We start from the raw sequence: 16809 nt of genomic DNA, 5'->3' as shown, positions 1-16809 counted from the left end.
TTAGTTTGAGAAATTTTTTTTTTCACTTTTAAACTTACATAAGTATAACTTGTGTAATTTATGGTGCCCCATGGCAATGCCAATCACACCCAAACAGTAATGTATCATTTGCCATAGGAAAGCTAAAGAATCCTGTGGCAGAAGGTCTGGTGAGGCATTAATATCCTGCCTTTTGCACCAGGGAAGGCTAACTGTTTCTCAATCTCCTAGCCCCCACTTTCACATAAATCAATGCAGTAAAGAGAGCTACTTGCTTATCCCAACTGGCAAAGACTTAACATCCTCATGAAGACAATCACACACACACACAACTTCATTTATTACATGGTTTCTCTGGATGAATTCCAAATTATTTGAACATCATAAAAAGCAAAATTTATAGCTGTTAATCATTAAGCACAAAATACTACTAGGACGGCCTATACAAATTTGAAAATATAATTTTTTGGATTATATACATCTTTGTTACTGTACTTAAAAATAAGTTCCATCTTGATCAAAACATCATAAGACAAGCAAAAGTATTCAGAAACTCAGGATAATTAAACTTTAAAACATAATAATAGATATAATTTGTTGAGCACTTATAATATGCCAGGCATTGTGTTTATCACTTTACAAAGATTATCACATTTAATTCTTTATATAAAGTAATATAGTCCTAATATAACACTCAATTCATTTATACAACTGAGTATATTTCAAATAGAAAGATCCAGTGATTTTGAATAATAAAGAATATACTTTCTTAGCCCTGGTTCCATCCGAGAATTAACCCCCATAAAAAATACTTGGGTTACCATCTTCTCAATTTTTCCAGTGACAGCTAGTACCTTTCTAGATGGAGAGGAGACAAGTTTATTTTATACATCAAACGGATACCTTACTACATTAAGGCTTAATTCTTGTTAAGAAGGGCTGCTATAGAACTAAAACAAAAACAAAAACAAAAAAAAAGAAACAAAAAAACATGATACAGAAAGTTTTACTTTCATAGTCATTTTTGTTCAACTAATATTTGTTGTAATGCATTGTTATCTTTCCAATAAACAGCCTTTGAAATATGTCTGACTACCTGATTATTAAAAAAATTATTCAATATTATACATAAAAGAAAAACAGATCTATGTTATTCTAGGTAGTGATCTTTTTCTTAAGGTTGGGGGGAGGAGGCACATATGTAAACTGTGGAACCATTTACTTTAACTTAATAGAATTTTTTTACATTTTATATTTATTATACTCAAAAGCTTTTGTAGAAAGATAGATTCCATTTAAGTAGATACATTACTCTGTGCCTGAAATACATTCCAGTCAGAATATAATTCAGTGAGTTGATGACAACGTTGGCTCCAAAAGAAAGGAGGAGACCAGATTGGACAAGAATGAGCTAACAGATTGTGCAGCCTGATTCTGTCCTTTTGAGTGTGATATATTGTTTCAAGATGCTAAAACCCGTACTTTCTCAAAGCGTATCTGTTGTGCTGGTTTTCTCATTTTCACAGAATCCTCATTATCAGAACTCCATACTCTTTTCAAAGCATGTCAGACTCAGACCATATGCCACTGAATAATGCTTATCAATTGTCTAACATGCTCAATAAAAGATGTACCACAGAAGAATCATAAAAGTTACAAAGAGATTTTTTTTAAATAAAAATAATTAAATCTATCGTATCTGGTACAGATGTTAAATGAAATGAAAACATTTCCTTATAATCACCAAATGTTAATTTCTTTTAATACAAGTCTGTGTGATAAACCCCATACACTGAAGGAAGAAAAATAATGAAACATTTTAGAGCATTCTATTGATACACTAATAAAAAAGAATTCAAGAAATAAATGAATTAAAAAGAACAGTTTCTAAACTTTATCAATACTCCCAAAATTTATACTCCCTTGCTCTGACACTCAAAGACAAGCATACTTCAAAATGACTAATCATACTTTCAACATATAAATATATTTATACGTGATTAAATTACATGTGAAGTAAATATGTAAGTTAAATGTAAATTAAATGTACAAATGAAACATAGACAATAACAGCTAAATCTTTGCTATTTTTCCAAATAAACACAATATTATCTCCCCCCCCCTTTTTTTTTTTTTTAGGAAAGCATGCTTATATTTGTCTTAAAATATTTTTTGAGGGAGGGGTACAAGCAGAATCTTATTACATGTCTAGATTGCGTAGTGGTCAAGTCAGGGTGTTCAGGGTACCCATTACCTGAATTGGGTATACTGTACCCATTAAGTAATTACTCATCATCTACCTCCCTCCCACTCTGTCACCCTTCCAAGTCTCCATTGTATATAATTCTCCTCTCTACATCCATTTGTATACATTAAATTTTTTTATTTTTATTTTCTTGTGCATACACAGTCACATGTATACATTTTTCTATCACCCACTTATGAGTGAGAACATGCAATATTTAGCTTTCTGTGTCTGACTTGTTTCACTTATGATAATGACCTATAGTTCCATCCATGCTGATGCAGAAGACATGATTTCATTCTTTTTTATAGCTGAATAGTATTCTATTTTGTATATATTACATTTTCTTTATCCAATCATTTATTGATGGATACTTAGGTTGATTCCTATCTTTGCTATTGTGAATAGTGCTGCAATAAATATATGAGTGCGGGTATCTTTTTGATATACTTATTTCTTTTCTTTGGGTAGACACCTAGTAGTAAAATTGCTGGATGGAATGGTAGCTCTATTTTTAGTTTTCTGAGAAATCTCCAGACTATTTTCCATAGACGTTGTTCTAATTTACACTCTCACCAACAGTGTGTAAGAGTTCCCTTTCCTCTGCATCCTCATAGATGATAATAGCCATTCTGACTGGGGTAAAATAATATCCCATTGTGGTTTTAGTTTGCATTTTTCTGATAACTAGTGATGCTGAGCATTTTTTCATATACATGTTGGTCATTTGTACGTCTTCTTTTGAAAAATGTCTATTTATGTCTCTTGCACTTGGCCTAATTCTTAATAAAAACAGTATCAAAACTGGGTTGTAGGGTAACATATTAAATATTTTTTCTTATTCATGTCTTTAATTTAATTTGCCATGCTGTTGGTAGGAAATTCCAGTGTAAGCACTTCATATTTATTTCTGATTATAATTTTTATCTTTATTTCCATTGTTGAAGAATTCTGATTCTAACTCACACTTAGCATTTCCACATATTGAAAAACTTTAAAAATGCAGATAAAGGTAATGAAAGGGACATTATAAAATTTCCTAAAGTAGTATACTGTTAAACGGGTAATTATGATCTTAACATGAATTAAATTTGTGAAGGATCACAGGCAAAAAGGTATAAATATAAGATCAGATTTTACCACAGTTCTCAACAAAAAGAATCTGTTTATAAGGTATAATTTCATGTTGCTACACTATCACAGTAATAACAGTTAACATTTATTAAACATTTAACTAAGTTTCAGTATGTTAAATGTATTAACACATGTAATCCTCACAACATTCCTATGAGGATGGGTTTCTTAAGATTCTCTTTTATAGTTGAAGAGATGGCGCTCAGAGATTACTCCTACCAAGGCCACATAGCTTGTAACAGGAAGTCAGTATTGACCAAGAAGCCTGGCTCCAGTCCATGCTCTCAAGCACAATGCCACCCTCTAATCACTACATGAATAAGAGGGATATTCAGTTAACCACTGAAAGTATTAATATTATTAATCAGGCTTAAGGCTGAGCCCCATTGTTTTAGACTATATGCAGAAAACAAGTAAGATTCGAAATAATGAGTAATGTATTCAACTCATAGCTGGAAAACTATGCAGATGATTTATAAATCTATTTTTTCTTTATTATTTGAGTATTTCCCACTTCTATGCCTACAAATGAAGAATATCTAAAATTATTTTCTTTTTTAAACTAAAATATTACCTTTTTCAACTACCTCATGATTGAGAATGCCACAGCTCCTGTTGGTTGCTCTTGTTTGTTATTTCAGCTATGATTTTTCTTGTTTTTTTTTTCCTTTTTTCTAAAAAAAAATTTTGAGATAGTCTCCTTCTGTCGTCCAGGTTGGAGTGCAGTGGCGTGATCTTGGCTCACTGCAACCTCTGCCTCCCGGGCTCAGGTGATCCTCCTGCCTCAGCCTCTCAAGTAGCTGGGACTACAGGTGCGTGCTATCACACCCAGGCCGGGCTTGTCTTGAAATCCTGACCTCAGGTGATCCACCTACCTCAGCCTCCTGAAGTGCTGGGATTACAGGCATAAGCCACTGTGCCCAGCCCAGCTACTGGTTTTTCTTTATTTTTATTGCACTTTTGTCCCCATCAAATTACCCCCACCCCCACCATGACTTTTCCATCTTTTCTATTTGATATTGTTGTCACTGATTCCAATTACTGTATGGCAGATTAAAATAACACAGATTCTAGGTCAGCTACCCTGTTCTGAGTTCCTAAGCTGCCACTTGCTTGCTTGTGGCAAGTGATCTGGACAATCACTTAATCCTTCTAATTTCAGTTTTTGCATCTATAAAACTGGGATCATAAAAACTACCCTTTGAGAATTCATGATAAAATGTGATAATATAAACTTTAATGAATTCTAAAGTACTCTATATAAAGACATCACTTAATACTTAGTTTAGTAAAAGTAAACTACTATTATGCTTAGCGATAATTGATATATTTTGCCTCTTTCTTCAATAGGATATGCATGCTACCAACTAAGGCAAAATAAAATAGAACAGCCTCGTATACTGTAACTCAAGGATACTGACTAGCTGCTCTATATTGCAGAAATATTTCACAAGGCCCAACTGGTTTCAAACATCCAATGCTCAGCAAATCTGCAGATAATGCTTGCTTGACGCTTCATATTCTCACCTTAATAGTTTTTTTACTGGTCAATCATTTAGAGGTACGAGGCTGGATAAAACAGAAAGCACTTGGGGTGGGAATTTTGTACAATGAGCTAAATTTATTTTAGTTCTATAAAAAACAGGTCCTTTGAGTTAGAAATAATGTTGTTACCCTGCATTAAATTCAACTTAATTTCTGATTTAAAACAATTTCAAAATCCATCTTCAACGTCTAGTACTAACTTCTTACTAACAAAAGAAGAGGCCAATATCTATCTATATGTTGAACGAACAGGCAAATTAATCAAAGAAAACTGTAGTAAAATGTAATTAGTAGAATTCCCACCAAATCTGAACTTAGGATAATTTTGAGTAAAGCAAAATTATAGTTCATCTCTGTAGGTCTACTAATATTTTACTTGTAATGAGATTAGGTGGATTATGTTTAGCTTAAAATGATAAACTGCTCTAGTATCTAAAAACACTTTAGTATTAAGCTGTGAAAACACTATCAATCTCACTTTTCATGAAAGTGTTCTTCCTATGCACCTGCATTACAGTTTTCATAAATTCACTTTAAAGCATCGTGCAATATTATAATTGGCACATTCAAAAAATAATGTTCTGTATAATTTAGAAGAGTCTTCTAGCCAATTAATTTGAATTAACAAGGATTAACTATACTGCTGTTCCTTGTTCCAGGGAACTGTTATCTCCCATACCCTTCTAATTTTCATATTACCTCTACCTGGATTTTTTCCCATGGTTTGCTCCAGTCAGAAAGCTCTTACCTTTCCTGTTTCAGACTTTTTCCCCCCACCTACCTTTGGATGATGTTGTAGACTTTACAGCACAACTTAAAACATTCATGGCAAGAGACCTTGCAGAATCCTAATTCATTTCTACTTGTAAGGACAAAAGTGAATAGCGAGTTCTCTTTGCTGTATTCTTCTTTTAGCTAACTGGATCTTATTAACAGTGTGGCAGAAGAAAGGGGCAGCCCTGCTGTTAACTGGCAAGATACACAGAGGAGTTAAGGGAAATAATGTAAGCAATACTAAAGAATGAAGTCTAATCTTCAGCCAGCATCCTGCTTTCCCACCCCAGAAAAGGAATCTCATCTAAGGGCAGTATTCTGAGCTTTTTTTGTTGTGTGGTTTTTGTTGTTGTTGTTGTTGTTGTTTTCGTTGTTGTTGTTGTTGAGACAGTCTTGCTCTGTCACCCAACCTGGAGTGCAGTGGCGCGTTCTTGGCTCACTGCTATCTCTGCCTCCTGGGTTCAAATGATTCTCGTGCTTCGGCCTCCCAGGTAGCTGGGATTACAGGCATATGCCACCATGCTCAGCTAATTTTTGTATTTTTTTTCAGTAGAGATGGGGTTTCACCATGTTCGCCAGGCTGGCCTTGAACTCCTGACCTCAAGTGATCTGCCTGCGTTGGCTTCCCAAAGTGCTGGGATTACAGGCGTGAGCCTCCACGCCTGGCCCAGTATTCTGAGCTTTCAATCCACAGACTCACTCAGAAAGAAAAGGCCTTCCCTCTGTTCTTTCATCTGTTAGTGCTGGTTGGCAACTATCCAGATCATAGCACTGTTTTCCTTGAAATACGGGACCAGACTGCAGAATATTGGCTGGAAGCTGACAGATCATATTTGCTAGATGTTAAATTATAATATTAATTAAATTACACAGTAAAACTTCTAGAAGTTGTATACACTATTTGCTTCCATTTTCACCTCCTTGCCCCCCTCATTTGCTCCTCAGTCCATTCCAAACTGCTTCTGTTCACATGTCACTGACCGCCAAGTTCATCCAGGACCTTCAAATGATAAACCCCATGGGTGTTTCTCTGCTCTCCTCCACTCAACTCTCGTTCACATTTGATATAGCCAAGCACTCCTTCCTTCACAGAACCTACTCTTCTACAGTGTTTTAGGACACTGTCTTACCATACTGGCATCACATTCTCGGTGACCTGTGCCAGTTCCTCATTTTCTATCTCAGCTCACACTAAGAGACTCCCTCAGGGCCTGCCCTCTGTTTCTCCACACTATGTCTGAGAGTCTCATGTGCTCACCTGGGTTTAAGAGTTGCCTCCACGCTGATACATCCATGTTCATATGTTCATTTCACAGTTTCTATGGGTTTCACAGACTTGTATCTAATTGCCTTTAAATCTCCACTTGAAAGTCTTGGATATGCAAACTAACATGTCCAAAATCGAACTTCTTTTTAAAAAAATGAATATAAATTCTGGGAAGGGCTGTCTACGGCTTCGAATTAGAGGACTGCTATTTTTATGGATATTTTGGGGAAGTAGGAAGTGAAAGAAGACTAAGTGCCTGACTATGTGATACCAGTTGATTTTGCAATGAAAGCTGTTGATCATAAACTGAGTATTTCACTGTCACTTTACTGGAAAGTAGAGATGATGCAAGTAGATGATTCACATTTTGTCCTGAAGTTAACTGGATTAGCCAGATAGTAAGGAGCTTAGCAAGAGTATTACTGGAGGACAAGAAAGGCAGAAGTTTTAGGTGGATGAACTCTTAGAACAGTGCCAGAATAAAAGGCTAACTGTATTTCATGAAGATTCATGACAAAAAGTTAAGAGCATTGTGCAATATGCTGGTAATGATCAAATGGGCAAAATAACCACCTCTTAGGATATCGGACAGCCTCCTTCCTAGGCCACAGTTTTATGCAATAGGTTCATGTACTCAATGGCCAAAGTGAAAGAGATGAAAATTATGCATGGGTGAAACACAAACTTCCTTTTCCTCATGAAGGCCCAGCTATTGCCACTGCTCAGTGCCTAACATGTCACCAGTAGAAACACTGGGCCTATAATAAGGTATCTTACCCCTGGCACCAGACAGTTATCTGGTGGTGAGAAGATTATACTGGACCTTCTCTATCACTGAGGAGACACGTATTCATCTCTGTAAGAACAGGTACTTACTTTGGATTTTAATTCTCTTTTTCTACCAAACATGGTTCTGCCAGTAGCCTCAAGGGTAGAATTACTGAATGCCTTATACATACGACAATACCCTGTATAATAATGTTTCTGACTGAGGAACTCACTTCACAAAGGAAAAGGTAAGACAATAGGATGATGCCATTGAATGCACTGGTCTTATTATGTTCTCATTAATAGAAAGAGCCGATTTTATAGATTAAAGATTCAGAATGGCAGCTGGGAGGGAATACCTGGGAAATGTTGGGGTACTATCCTATAGGATGAGGTGTAGCCTCTGAACTTGTAATCATCAATGATGCTATTTGTTCTACTGCCAGAATATACGGTTCCAGGAACCAAGTACTCAAGGTGTATGGATGTCTTTTGAAATCATAGGTAAGAAACCACTTGAAAACTTTTGCTTCTCTTCCCTACAACTCTAGCTTTGCTAGTTTGGAGGCTTATTATCCAAAGGATTAACAGTTTACTTGGAAATTGAAACAGTCATATGACTACTTCAGGCTCTCAGGTTCTTGGATGAACAAACAAAATCTGGTCTCAGTATAGTCTGGGAAACTGATACTGATGAAGAAATTGGGCTATTGTTTTATAATAAGGGGAAAGAAATTTGGATAGACAGTAAATAAATCTGACACTACTGTATCCATTTGAAAAATTAAAGATTTCACAATTCTATATATTAAACATATATAAATTTGCAATTTTCAATCTATCAGGAATGTATGCTTTCAGTCACTCCACTGGATAAACAGCCTTGATTAGCTTAGTGACTGGTTGAAGAAAAAATGTACAGATGATGTATGGTAGAGAAAACGAATCATAAATATCTATTTGGCCCCCTGACTAGTTGCAGAAATACACAGTGGTCTCTAATCTTTTTCCCTTCTGTCTTACATATCAACATCTTTTAACTAATATATTTTAACTAATTTTGTTTCTCTTTCCTCTTTCTATCCTCTTTTACTGTTGAATACGGCATGGTTAGTTGTAACTTTATACTCTAGTCCACTGACTAGAGAATATTGAGATGGGCTTGCAAAATAACTAGAAGGTGGCTAGATATAAGCAAGAGATCCAGGACTAAGTGCTAAATGGAGTTGATGAAATTTTCAGTTGTCTTTCCTTGGAGAGGGATGAGTGGATTTGGGTTAAATGAAAGAGACTTGCATTGCCAGAAAAAATTATTTAAATTAAGTGTACGTATAGGAAAAATAGTGTATGTATGAGATTGTGGAGTGAAAGGGCCATAGTGGACCTTTGTTGTTTTTGGGCAGCCAGTATCTGAATGTCACCTCCTATAACAAAAGCCAAAGGAGGAGATTCCTTTTTTCTGCTGCATGTCAAAGATGGAAACTCAGGCATTCAACTCTTTCTGTCTTGACTTGAAGCTTGAGAGAGTGATGCAAAGACCCAATAATAGTTTGAGGTTAGTGGCAGAAGTAGCAGAATCCAGGTCACATGGTAGCATATATCCACAAATTTTTGAAACCACTGCAATAAGGATTCCTAATGACAATATGGAAAGGTATTTCCTTTGGGGTTTCCTGACATAGTGTAATTTTACATCAATGATACACTTGAAGGTGTCTTTCTGCTTCCTAATGCTTTGAAACTATACTGGATTAAGAAGATAGACGAATAACTCTTTTTGCTTTTGCCAATAAATTAATGAGAACATATATACTCTTCTTAGTCATATTCTCTCTCTAGCCTCTTGTGATTTACCCTAGCTTTCTTTATTCTCCATGCCCCCAGCCCAAATATCTATAGACAGTTCCTGACTTAAGGTCATTCAACAGCAGAATAATTTGAATGCTGTTCTATGCCAGACACACTGCTTCATAGTTGCCAGGATAACTGTTGCTGTGCTTCCTCTGAATGCTCAAGTTGTCAACACTGGAGTCTTAACCAATTACCCATGTCCTGCCACAGAACATCAATTTAACACTATACAAGGAGCAGCAATGGAAGCAACCGCTAAGCCTCCAGCCCAGAATATTAGAGAAAGTAACCCACACAAAGATTAAAATGTTAAAAAGTTTTCCTATTATTATTTAGGGCTAATTATTTAGGGGTTCAACAACTAAAACACCTGCTTTATAGTATGCTTCAGTATAATCACATTGAATTTACATAGTAATCAATTGTAAACCCTCTGAAATTTTCATTTTAAAGGTGATTGCTTTTAGAGTCAGTAGTAAAACAAACCATGGTTTGCCTTATTCTTGAGATGGACGTGGTGAAACAAAATATCTGGAAATGACATAATATTTCTAGCTGTCCTATTTTATACTACATTTAAATAAACAGTACATTTATAACAAATATTTACGTTAATAAATACAATAATAAAACTAACAAATTTAATTTGCAGAATCTACAAGGAACTTAAACAAATTTACAAGAAAAAAGAAACCCCATTAAAAAGTGGGCAAAGGATATGAACAGATACTTCTCAAAAGAAGACATTCATGTGGCCAACAAACATAAGAAAAAAGGCTCAGCATCACTGATCATTAGAGAAATGCAAATCAAAACCATAGTGAGGTACCATCTCACATCAGTCAGAATGGCAGTTATGAAAAAGTCCAGAAATAATAGATGCAGGCAAGGTTGTGGAGAAAAAGTGACACTTTTACACTGTTGGTGGGAATGTAAATTAGTTCGACCATTGTGAAAGACAGTGTGGTAATTCCTCAAGGATCTAGAGGCAGAAATACCATCTGACCCAGAAATCCCATTACTGGGCATATACCCAAAGGAACAGAAATCATTCTATTATAAAGATACGTGCACATGTATGTTCACTGTAGCACTATTCACAATAGCAAAGACACGGAATCAACCCAAATGCCCATCAGTGATAGACTGGATAAAGAAAATGTGGTACATATACACCATGGAATACCATGCAGCCATGAAAAGAAATGAGATCATGTCCTTTGCAGGGGCATGGATGGAGGTGGAAGATGTTATTCTCAGCAAACTAATGCAGGAACAGAAAACCAAACACCCCATGTTCTCACTTATAAGTGGGAGCTGAACAATGAGAACACATGGCCACATGGAGGGAACAACATACACTGGGGCCTCTTGGGGATGGTAGGAGGGAGAATATCAGGAAGAATAGCTAACAGATGCTGGGCTTAATACCTAGGTGATGGGTTGACCTGTGAAGCAAACCATCCTGGCACAAGTTTACTTATTGATATGGTTGGGCTTTGTGACCCTCATCCAAATCTCATCTTTAACTGTAATCCCCATAATCCCCACATGTCAAGGCAGAGACCAGGTGGAGGTAACTGAATCATGGGGGCCGTTTCCCCCACGCTGTTCTTGTGATAGTGAGTGAGTTCTCACAAGATCTGATGGTTTTATAAGGGCTCTTCCCTTTCGCTCAGCACTTCCACTACCTGCTGCCTTGCGAGGTAGGGGTCTTGCTTCCCCTTCCCCTTCCACCATGATTGTAAGTTTCCTGAACTCCCCCAGCCAGGCTGAACTGTGAGTCAATTAAACCTCTTTCCTTTATAAATTACCCAGTCTCGGGTAGTTCTTTATAGCAGTATGAAAACGGATTAATATACCTATGTAACAAACCTGCATATCCTGTTTATATACCCCGCCCAGAACTTAAAAGTTGAAGAAAAAAATATAAAAATAAAACAGTTATAACAAATATTTGTTAATAAATACAATAAATTTATAATAAACATTTTACACACATACAAAATGTTTTCTAGGTGTTCTATTTTAGCAGTGAAAATCTAGAACAGTAGAAACCACGAGAGTATATTCTATAGTTTCTACCTAGCCTTCTTGATAGTTTTCTGCTGATCAAAAAAAAAAAAAATGAAACAGAGAAGTAATTCTATACAATGTCTGAGCTATCTACAATTCTTTAGGTCTCATACATTAAAATAAAAGAAAAAAAAGAAACACAGTGGATGTACTATACCTGATATTAGCACATGAGGTTCACATTTGAAGTTAATGTGAGTCACATATGTGCTAAATGCACAATGTCTATATACTTTAAGCAAACATCCCAAAGCGTGTTTAGTAGGTTTGTACATTGTATCTTGACTTCAAAGAAAAGTGTCCATTTGGAAGACTTTTAGGATAACATATAAAATAAAATTAAGCCTAGAGAGATACTGCATATAAACAGAGTCATCAATATTTTGTACATCTATTTTTCATCATTTGTCTTCTAAGTTATGACACTGCCTTAGACACAATAGGATGATTATTCAGATATCAATTAAACAATACAGGATAAAAAAATCTTTTAACAACATTATTTTGAACATAAATTAGTTTCTTAAATATCTGGTATATCCATACAAGTAACATTAAGTAAATAAACATAAATTTAAAAGATAAAATGATCGCTATTACTCTACTTCAAGCAGTCATTTGATAGTCCGCATATTAAGCTAATTTATGAGTCTGTTAGTGAATAAGGTCATCTTGGAACTAAGCAAAACCATTCTGAAATATCAGTTAACCATTACACAATAATGTAAGATATAGAGTACTATCCAACGGTCCTACTAACTCTAAATGAGTCATGAGAAGTAGAAGGGGAGAAATATGCAAACTGTTAATCCTGGACACCAGTGGGTTTGGAACATTGTTTTTTACTGATGCTGAAGAGCACTGCTCTTCTTTAGCCTGCATGAGATTACAAAGTGGGAACACGGAAGAGGGTAGGTGGCGAGATCACAACTCAACAATTATGCTACTGATTTCATCTGTTTTCTTTGTAACTCCATTTAGGAAAATATTTTTCAAAACTGGAAAAGTGTAAGAAAGAACAATCACTATATATTAAATCTATAGAAAGGAGGAGGAATATCTATATTTAGATGTTGTATAAAGAATCACAAAGGACCATACTAACAAACTGGATTACATAAAATGCAAAGTCTTCTATTCGTAAAAAGACACCATGATAAGAAGACAAGCAATAAACTAGCAAAGTTACCTAATACAGCAGGCAAAAGATTAATATGTATATATGTATAGAAATACATATATACGGAGAAAAGTAATATATAAAATTTTACATACGTATATATTTTTCTAAATTTGGCAAATCTCTCACACAAATCTACAAAATAAGTGCTGTACTGGAATAGATGAAAGACCAAAGAAATGAAGAGGCAACAAGGAAAAAAGAAGACAACTAGTAAATACATGAAAAAAAAAGTTCAACCATACAAAAATCAAGGCATACATTAAGATAATATTTTATCTATAATATATCAATAAGTTGCAACAAATGAGGATGCAGTAAAACTGTTATTCTCATATACTTCTGATAACTCATACATCAGTGGTGATGACGCCAATAAGTACAGTTCTTTTGGAAAGTAATTAGCAGTGTACCTGAAAAAGCTGTAAAAATATTCACATCATTTGACCCACTAATTTTATTTTTAGAACTCTATACTGAGAATATAATTTTAAACAGAGAAAAATCTACAATAATAAAGATGAATGATTATTAACTTACAGGACAAAACCACTATGAAATAGTTGCATAATGGAATATAACTGCATAGACACAAAAATTATAATTTAAAATTTTACTGGTGGTTATTACTTAGGGAAACGATAAAGCAGTTTTTAAATTTTTATATGTTAGTGCTTCCTAAAATTAAAAAAAGATTATTATATATTTTTAAAAACCCCACCTTTGCAAAATTGATTTTAACTTCAGTGAGGGCAGTGAATACTAAAAGAATATGAAAATGGTTGAATGTTACAACATACATAGGTGATAATGTTAAAGGAAAAAGATATAAATACAAATATACAAAATAAATATTAAGTGGGACTATACTAGAACAAACTATATCAGAATATTAATAGTGTGGTAAGGTGGCGGTATTAAGGATTTATTCTTTCCCTATAATATAATTACATACATAATGTTCATTCTAATACAATATAACCTGAAACGTATAAGTAGTAGAAGATAAAAGATGGTGCTTACCTCTCTTTCATCCATGTTTAACCACTGCTTTGGATCTTCTTCAGTAGCCAGGAAGGCGATCAATTCCAAAGCAGTAAGACGAGTTTGACGTCTTGATGAGACAAATATCAAAACAGGTTTGGCGGGAGAGTGGCTTCTAATTGCTGTTGAAAAGTTGTGGGAAATAAAATGGAAAGCTACTTAACCCCAGAATATGAATTTCAGTAGGATATCAAATGGATTCATGAAAACTAATGATGGAAACAATTTAGGCATGAAATCTGGCATTATTGCAGGTACTACACGGATCTGGCAGCATATTAGACAGATTAATAGGAAAAGAAAAGTTGATGGCCCTATCTAGAGAGTATATTGCCTCAGAAAAGATTTAATTATGCTGGGTCCAAGTTCTATTCTGAGCTTCCAAGGAAGGAGAAACTTAAAGATTGAGACTCTCCATTAAGAGCTATACATAGACACTGAATCTTAGATTGAGTTTTCTGTGCTAAGTTGTGTTTCTTAGCTATTTGTATTGCCTAAGCAGTGATATTACAGAGTTAACTGGTCCTGGGGTCTGGTGAGAAAACCAAGTCCTGCCAGGTGATGGAAAATGTCTAAAAAGACCACAAAAAGTACCTTTTATTTTTGTTATCAGTGATAGAAAAATTAGTAGAGTTTGTACCAGTAAACAGGTTAAGAGATAAATCAGAAGAAAGTTTTCCCTCTGTTTTTCTAAAAGCATATGTGTGAGAAGGGCAGACAACAGAATGTAGAAGGGGGCTGAAGAGAATACTATGCCTGAATGAGTATCTGAGTAATGGGACATGGTAGTCAACACAAAGAAGATGAGATGACTCTGGTCAACACAAACCAGAGTGACAAGACTGAAGGCAATTTTGTACATCAAATCTTTAAAAATAATTAAAGAGCCACATAAATCACTTGGCTTATATTGAAATGAGGTTTTTTTTTTTTGTTGTTGTTGCTTTACATAGGCTCCAAAAAGCTGATAAGATGCCACGAGTAGAATATATATTTATGTCTACACAACTCTCTTAAAACAGTCAGAGACATGTAAAAATTTTATATAAAAAGTTCAACTGCTTTGTAATTTCTTGTTTGAAATGTGAGCTGCAGAATTTCTTTTTATGGGCTGGGAAACAAGGTTTATAACGGAAATGTTGACATGACCTTGACTTTATTTACATTCTAACTATGAGAAATAAAGCTATTACACAATCATATTTCTAAACTCAAAGAAATATAGTAATCACTACAGGTATAATAAATAGTACATAAGTATAGCTGCTGTGCAGATACCATATCTACGGAAGTGTAAGTATTTTAGTTATTTACTATTGATTTATACAACACAAACGCTTCCTTTCCATCAACGGTATGCAGTCATTCCATATAGATATATGCAATTTCAACAATATATATTATGAAAAATAAACATTTATCTTATTTCTCATTATTTATCAGAATGTTATCCAAGGTAAATGATAAAGTTTGATAAATCATATTAGAGATACACCATTTAAAATACACATATTAGTACAATATTGGTATCATTTGGACACATAAATATAAATGGATCTCTGTCTTTCTTTAAGCCTCAACATTTAATGGATTTTTGCTGCTGAAAGAACAGGTGTGGCTGAACAGCTCATGGCAGATTTATTGTTCATTAGTGATTTTGTACAATGCTTCTGTGGAGGTGTAAATAATCTGAACTGCCAAAATTGGTCTCTAGTTCACAATCAATACTTTGCTTCTGTCATAAGGCTAATTACAGCAGCTAAAAAGTCACCTCACAACTGTCACCACACAATCAACAGCAGTTCACATTTGAGAATTTATTTTTGAGGTTATTTTTAATTGATATAATAAATATTCTTTATGCAGCCCAAATAAAACATGTTTCAATAAAATCGGAGTGCTATTCTTAAATCTTTCTTGTTTGCTTGCCTAATTTGTTAGAAGAGGAAAAACTAAAAACAGAAGCACTGTACTAAAGTACTGAAATTTCTAAGTTTTATGATTTCTCATAAAAATGATTATGAGATGCTTTTGACTTGTAGCTTCCATTTCTCATATGTTCAAGCTACTATCATAAAAACACTTTGATTAATATTAAGAAAACTCTGATAACTTTTTAAAATTACATACGTTTATTCTTCTACAAAGTCATTACCATTTGTGAAATCTCTTCAATTTTCAATAGGTAATTTAACATACATTTGTATTCCTTAACATTTGACACAAACTGTTTGAGATATTTGTAGAAGCTGGACCAGTATTATCCTTTCAAAGAAACCAACACCAATTAGAAGACATTTGATAGCTACCATAAACAATGGTTACTATTTTATTCCAAGAATCTGAAGCTTACCCTGAAATGCAGGCTTGTTCATACTAGCCATACGAGGACAGTAATGTTGACCTGGAAAGCCCTGAATGTGAACTTCCAGTGGAACTGGGCGCACTGATGGTCGGAAGTTAAACAAGCCCATCTAGAGTAAATATGAGAGAGAAACCATTTTCAATTTTTAGATTGAATTTTATAATGTTATTATATTGCTTTAAAGGAATCATCAAAGTCACACTACTAAATAAATGTATAATTTATCAATCTTCTACATACCTGCTTAATATTGAGCCAGTCAGCAAGGTCTCTGGCATTAGCTAATGCAGTAGACAGTCCAACTATTCTAACAGGCTTTTCTGTGTGTGATGAGATAAAATTTGTTCGAGATACAATGACCTCTAGAACAGGGCCTCTTTCCTCCCCTAGAAAATAGGGAAAAATCAATGTTAATCATTTAACAAGTCTGTGTTGGCCACTACAACCACAAAAGGAAAAGTTTGTAGCTTCCTCAAAAAAAAAAAAAAAAAAAAAAAAGGAAAACTAAAGATAGAACTACCAAAGGATTCAGCAATCCCACTCCCAGTGCATGATGTCACTTAGATGTTGAATTAAAAAAA

General features: G+C 34.6%; 1 protein-coding gene across 2 annotated transcripts in view; it reads right to left on the bottom strand.

The window, feature by feature from the left end:
* The window catches only part of ASCC3 (activating signal cointegrator 1 complex subunit 3), a 372277-nt gene that overhangs the window by 98427 nt on the left and 257041 nt on the right, over nt 1-16809 (bottom strand). For both annotated transcript variants that reach the window (XM_078001240.1, XM_015136988.3), the window contains 3 exons: nt 16469-16614; nt 16217-16337; nt 13843-13985 (listed from right to left, as the gene is read on the bottom strand). In XM_078001240.1, the coding sequence (XP_077857366.1) occupies nt 13843-13985; nt 16217-16337; nt 16469-16614 (410 nt within the window). The remainder of the gene's footprint in view (nt 1-13842; nt 13986-16216; nt 16338-16468; nt 16615-16809) is intronic.

Source organism: Macaca mulatta, chromosome 4 (genome assembly GCF_049350105.2).
Source record: "Macaca mulatta isolate MMU2019108-1 chromosome 4, T2T-MMU8v2.0, whole genome shotgun sequence".
In the NCBI taxonomy this organism is placed as follows: domain Eukaryota; kingdom Metazoa; phylum Chordata; class Mammalia; order Primates; family Cercopithecidae; genus Macaca; species Macaca mulatta.
The sequence above is the reverse complement of the archived record's forward strand: the minus strand, read 5'-3'. Positions and strand labels throughout refer to the sequence as shown.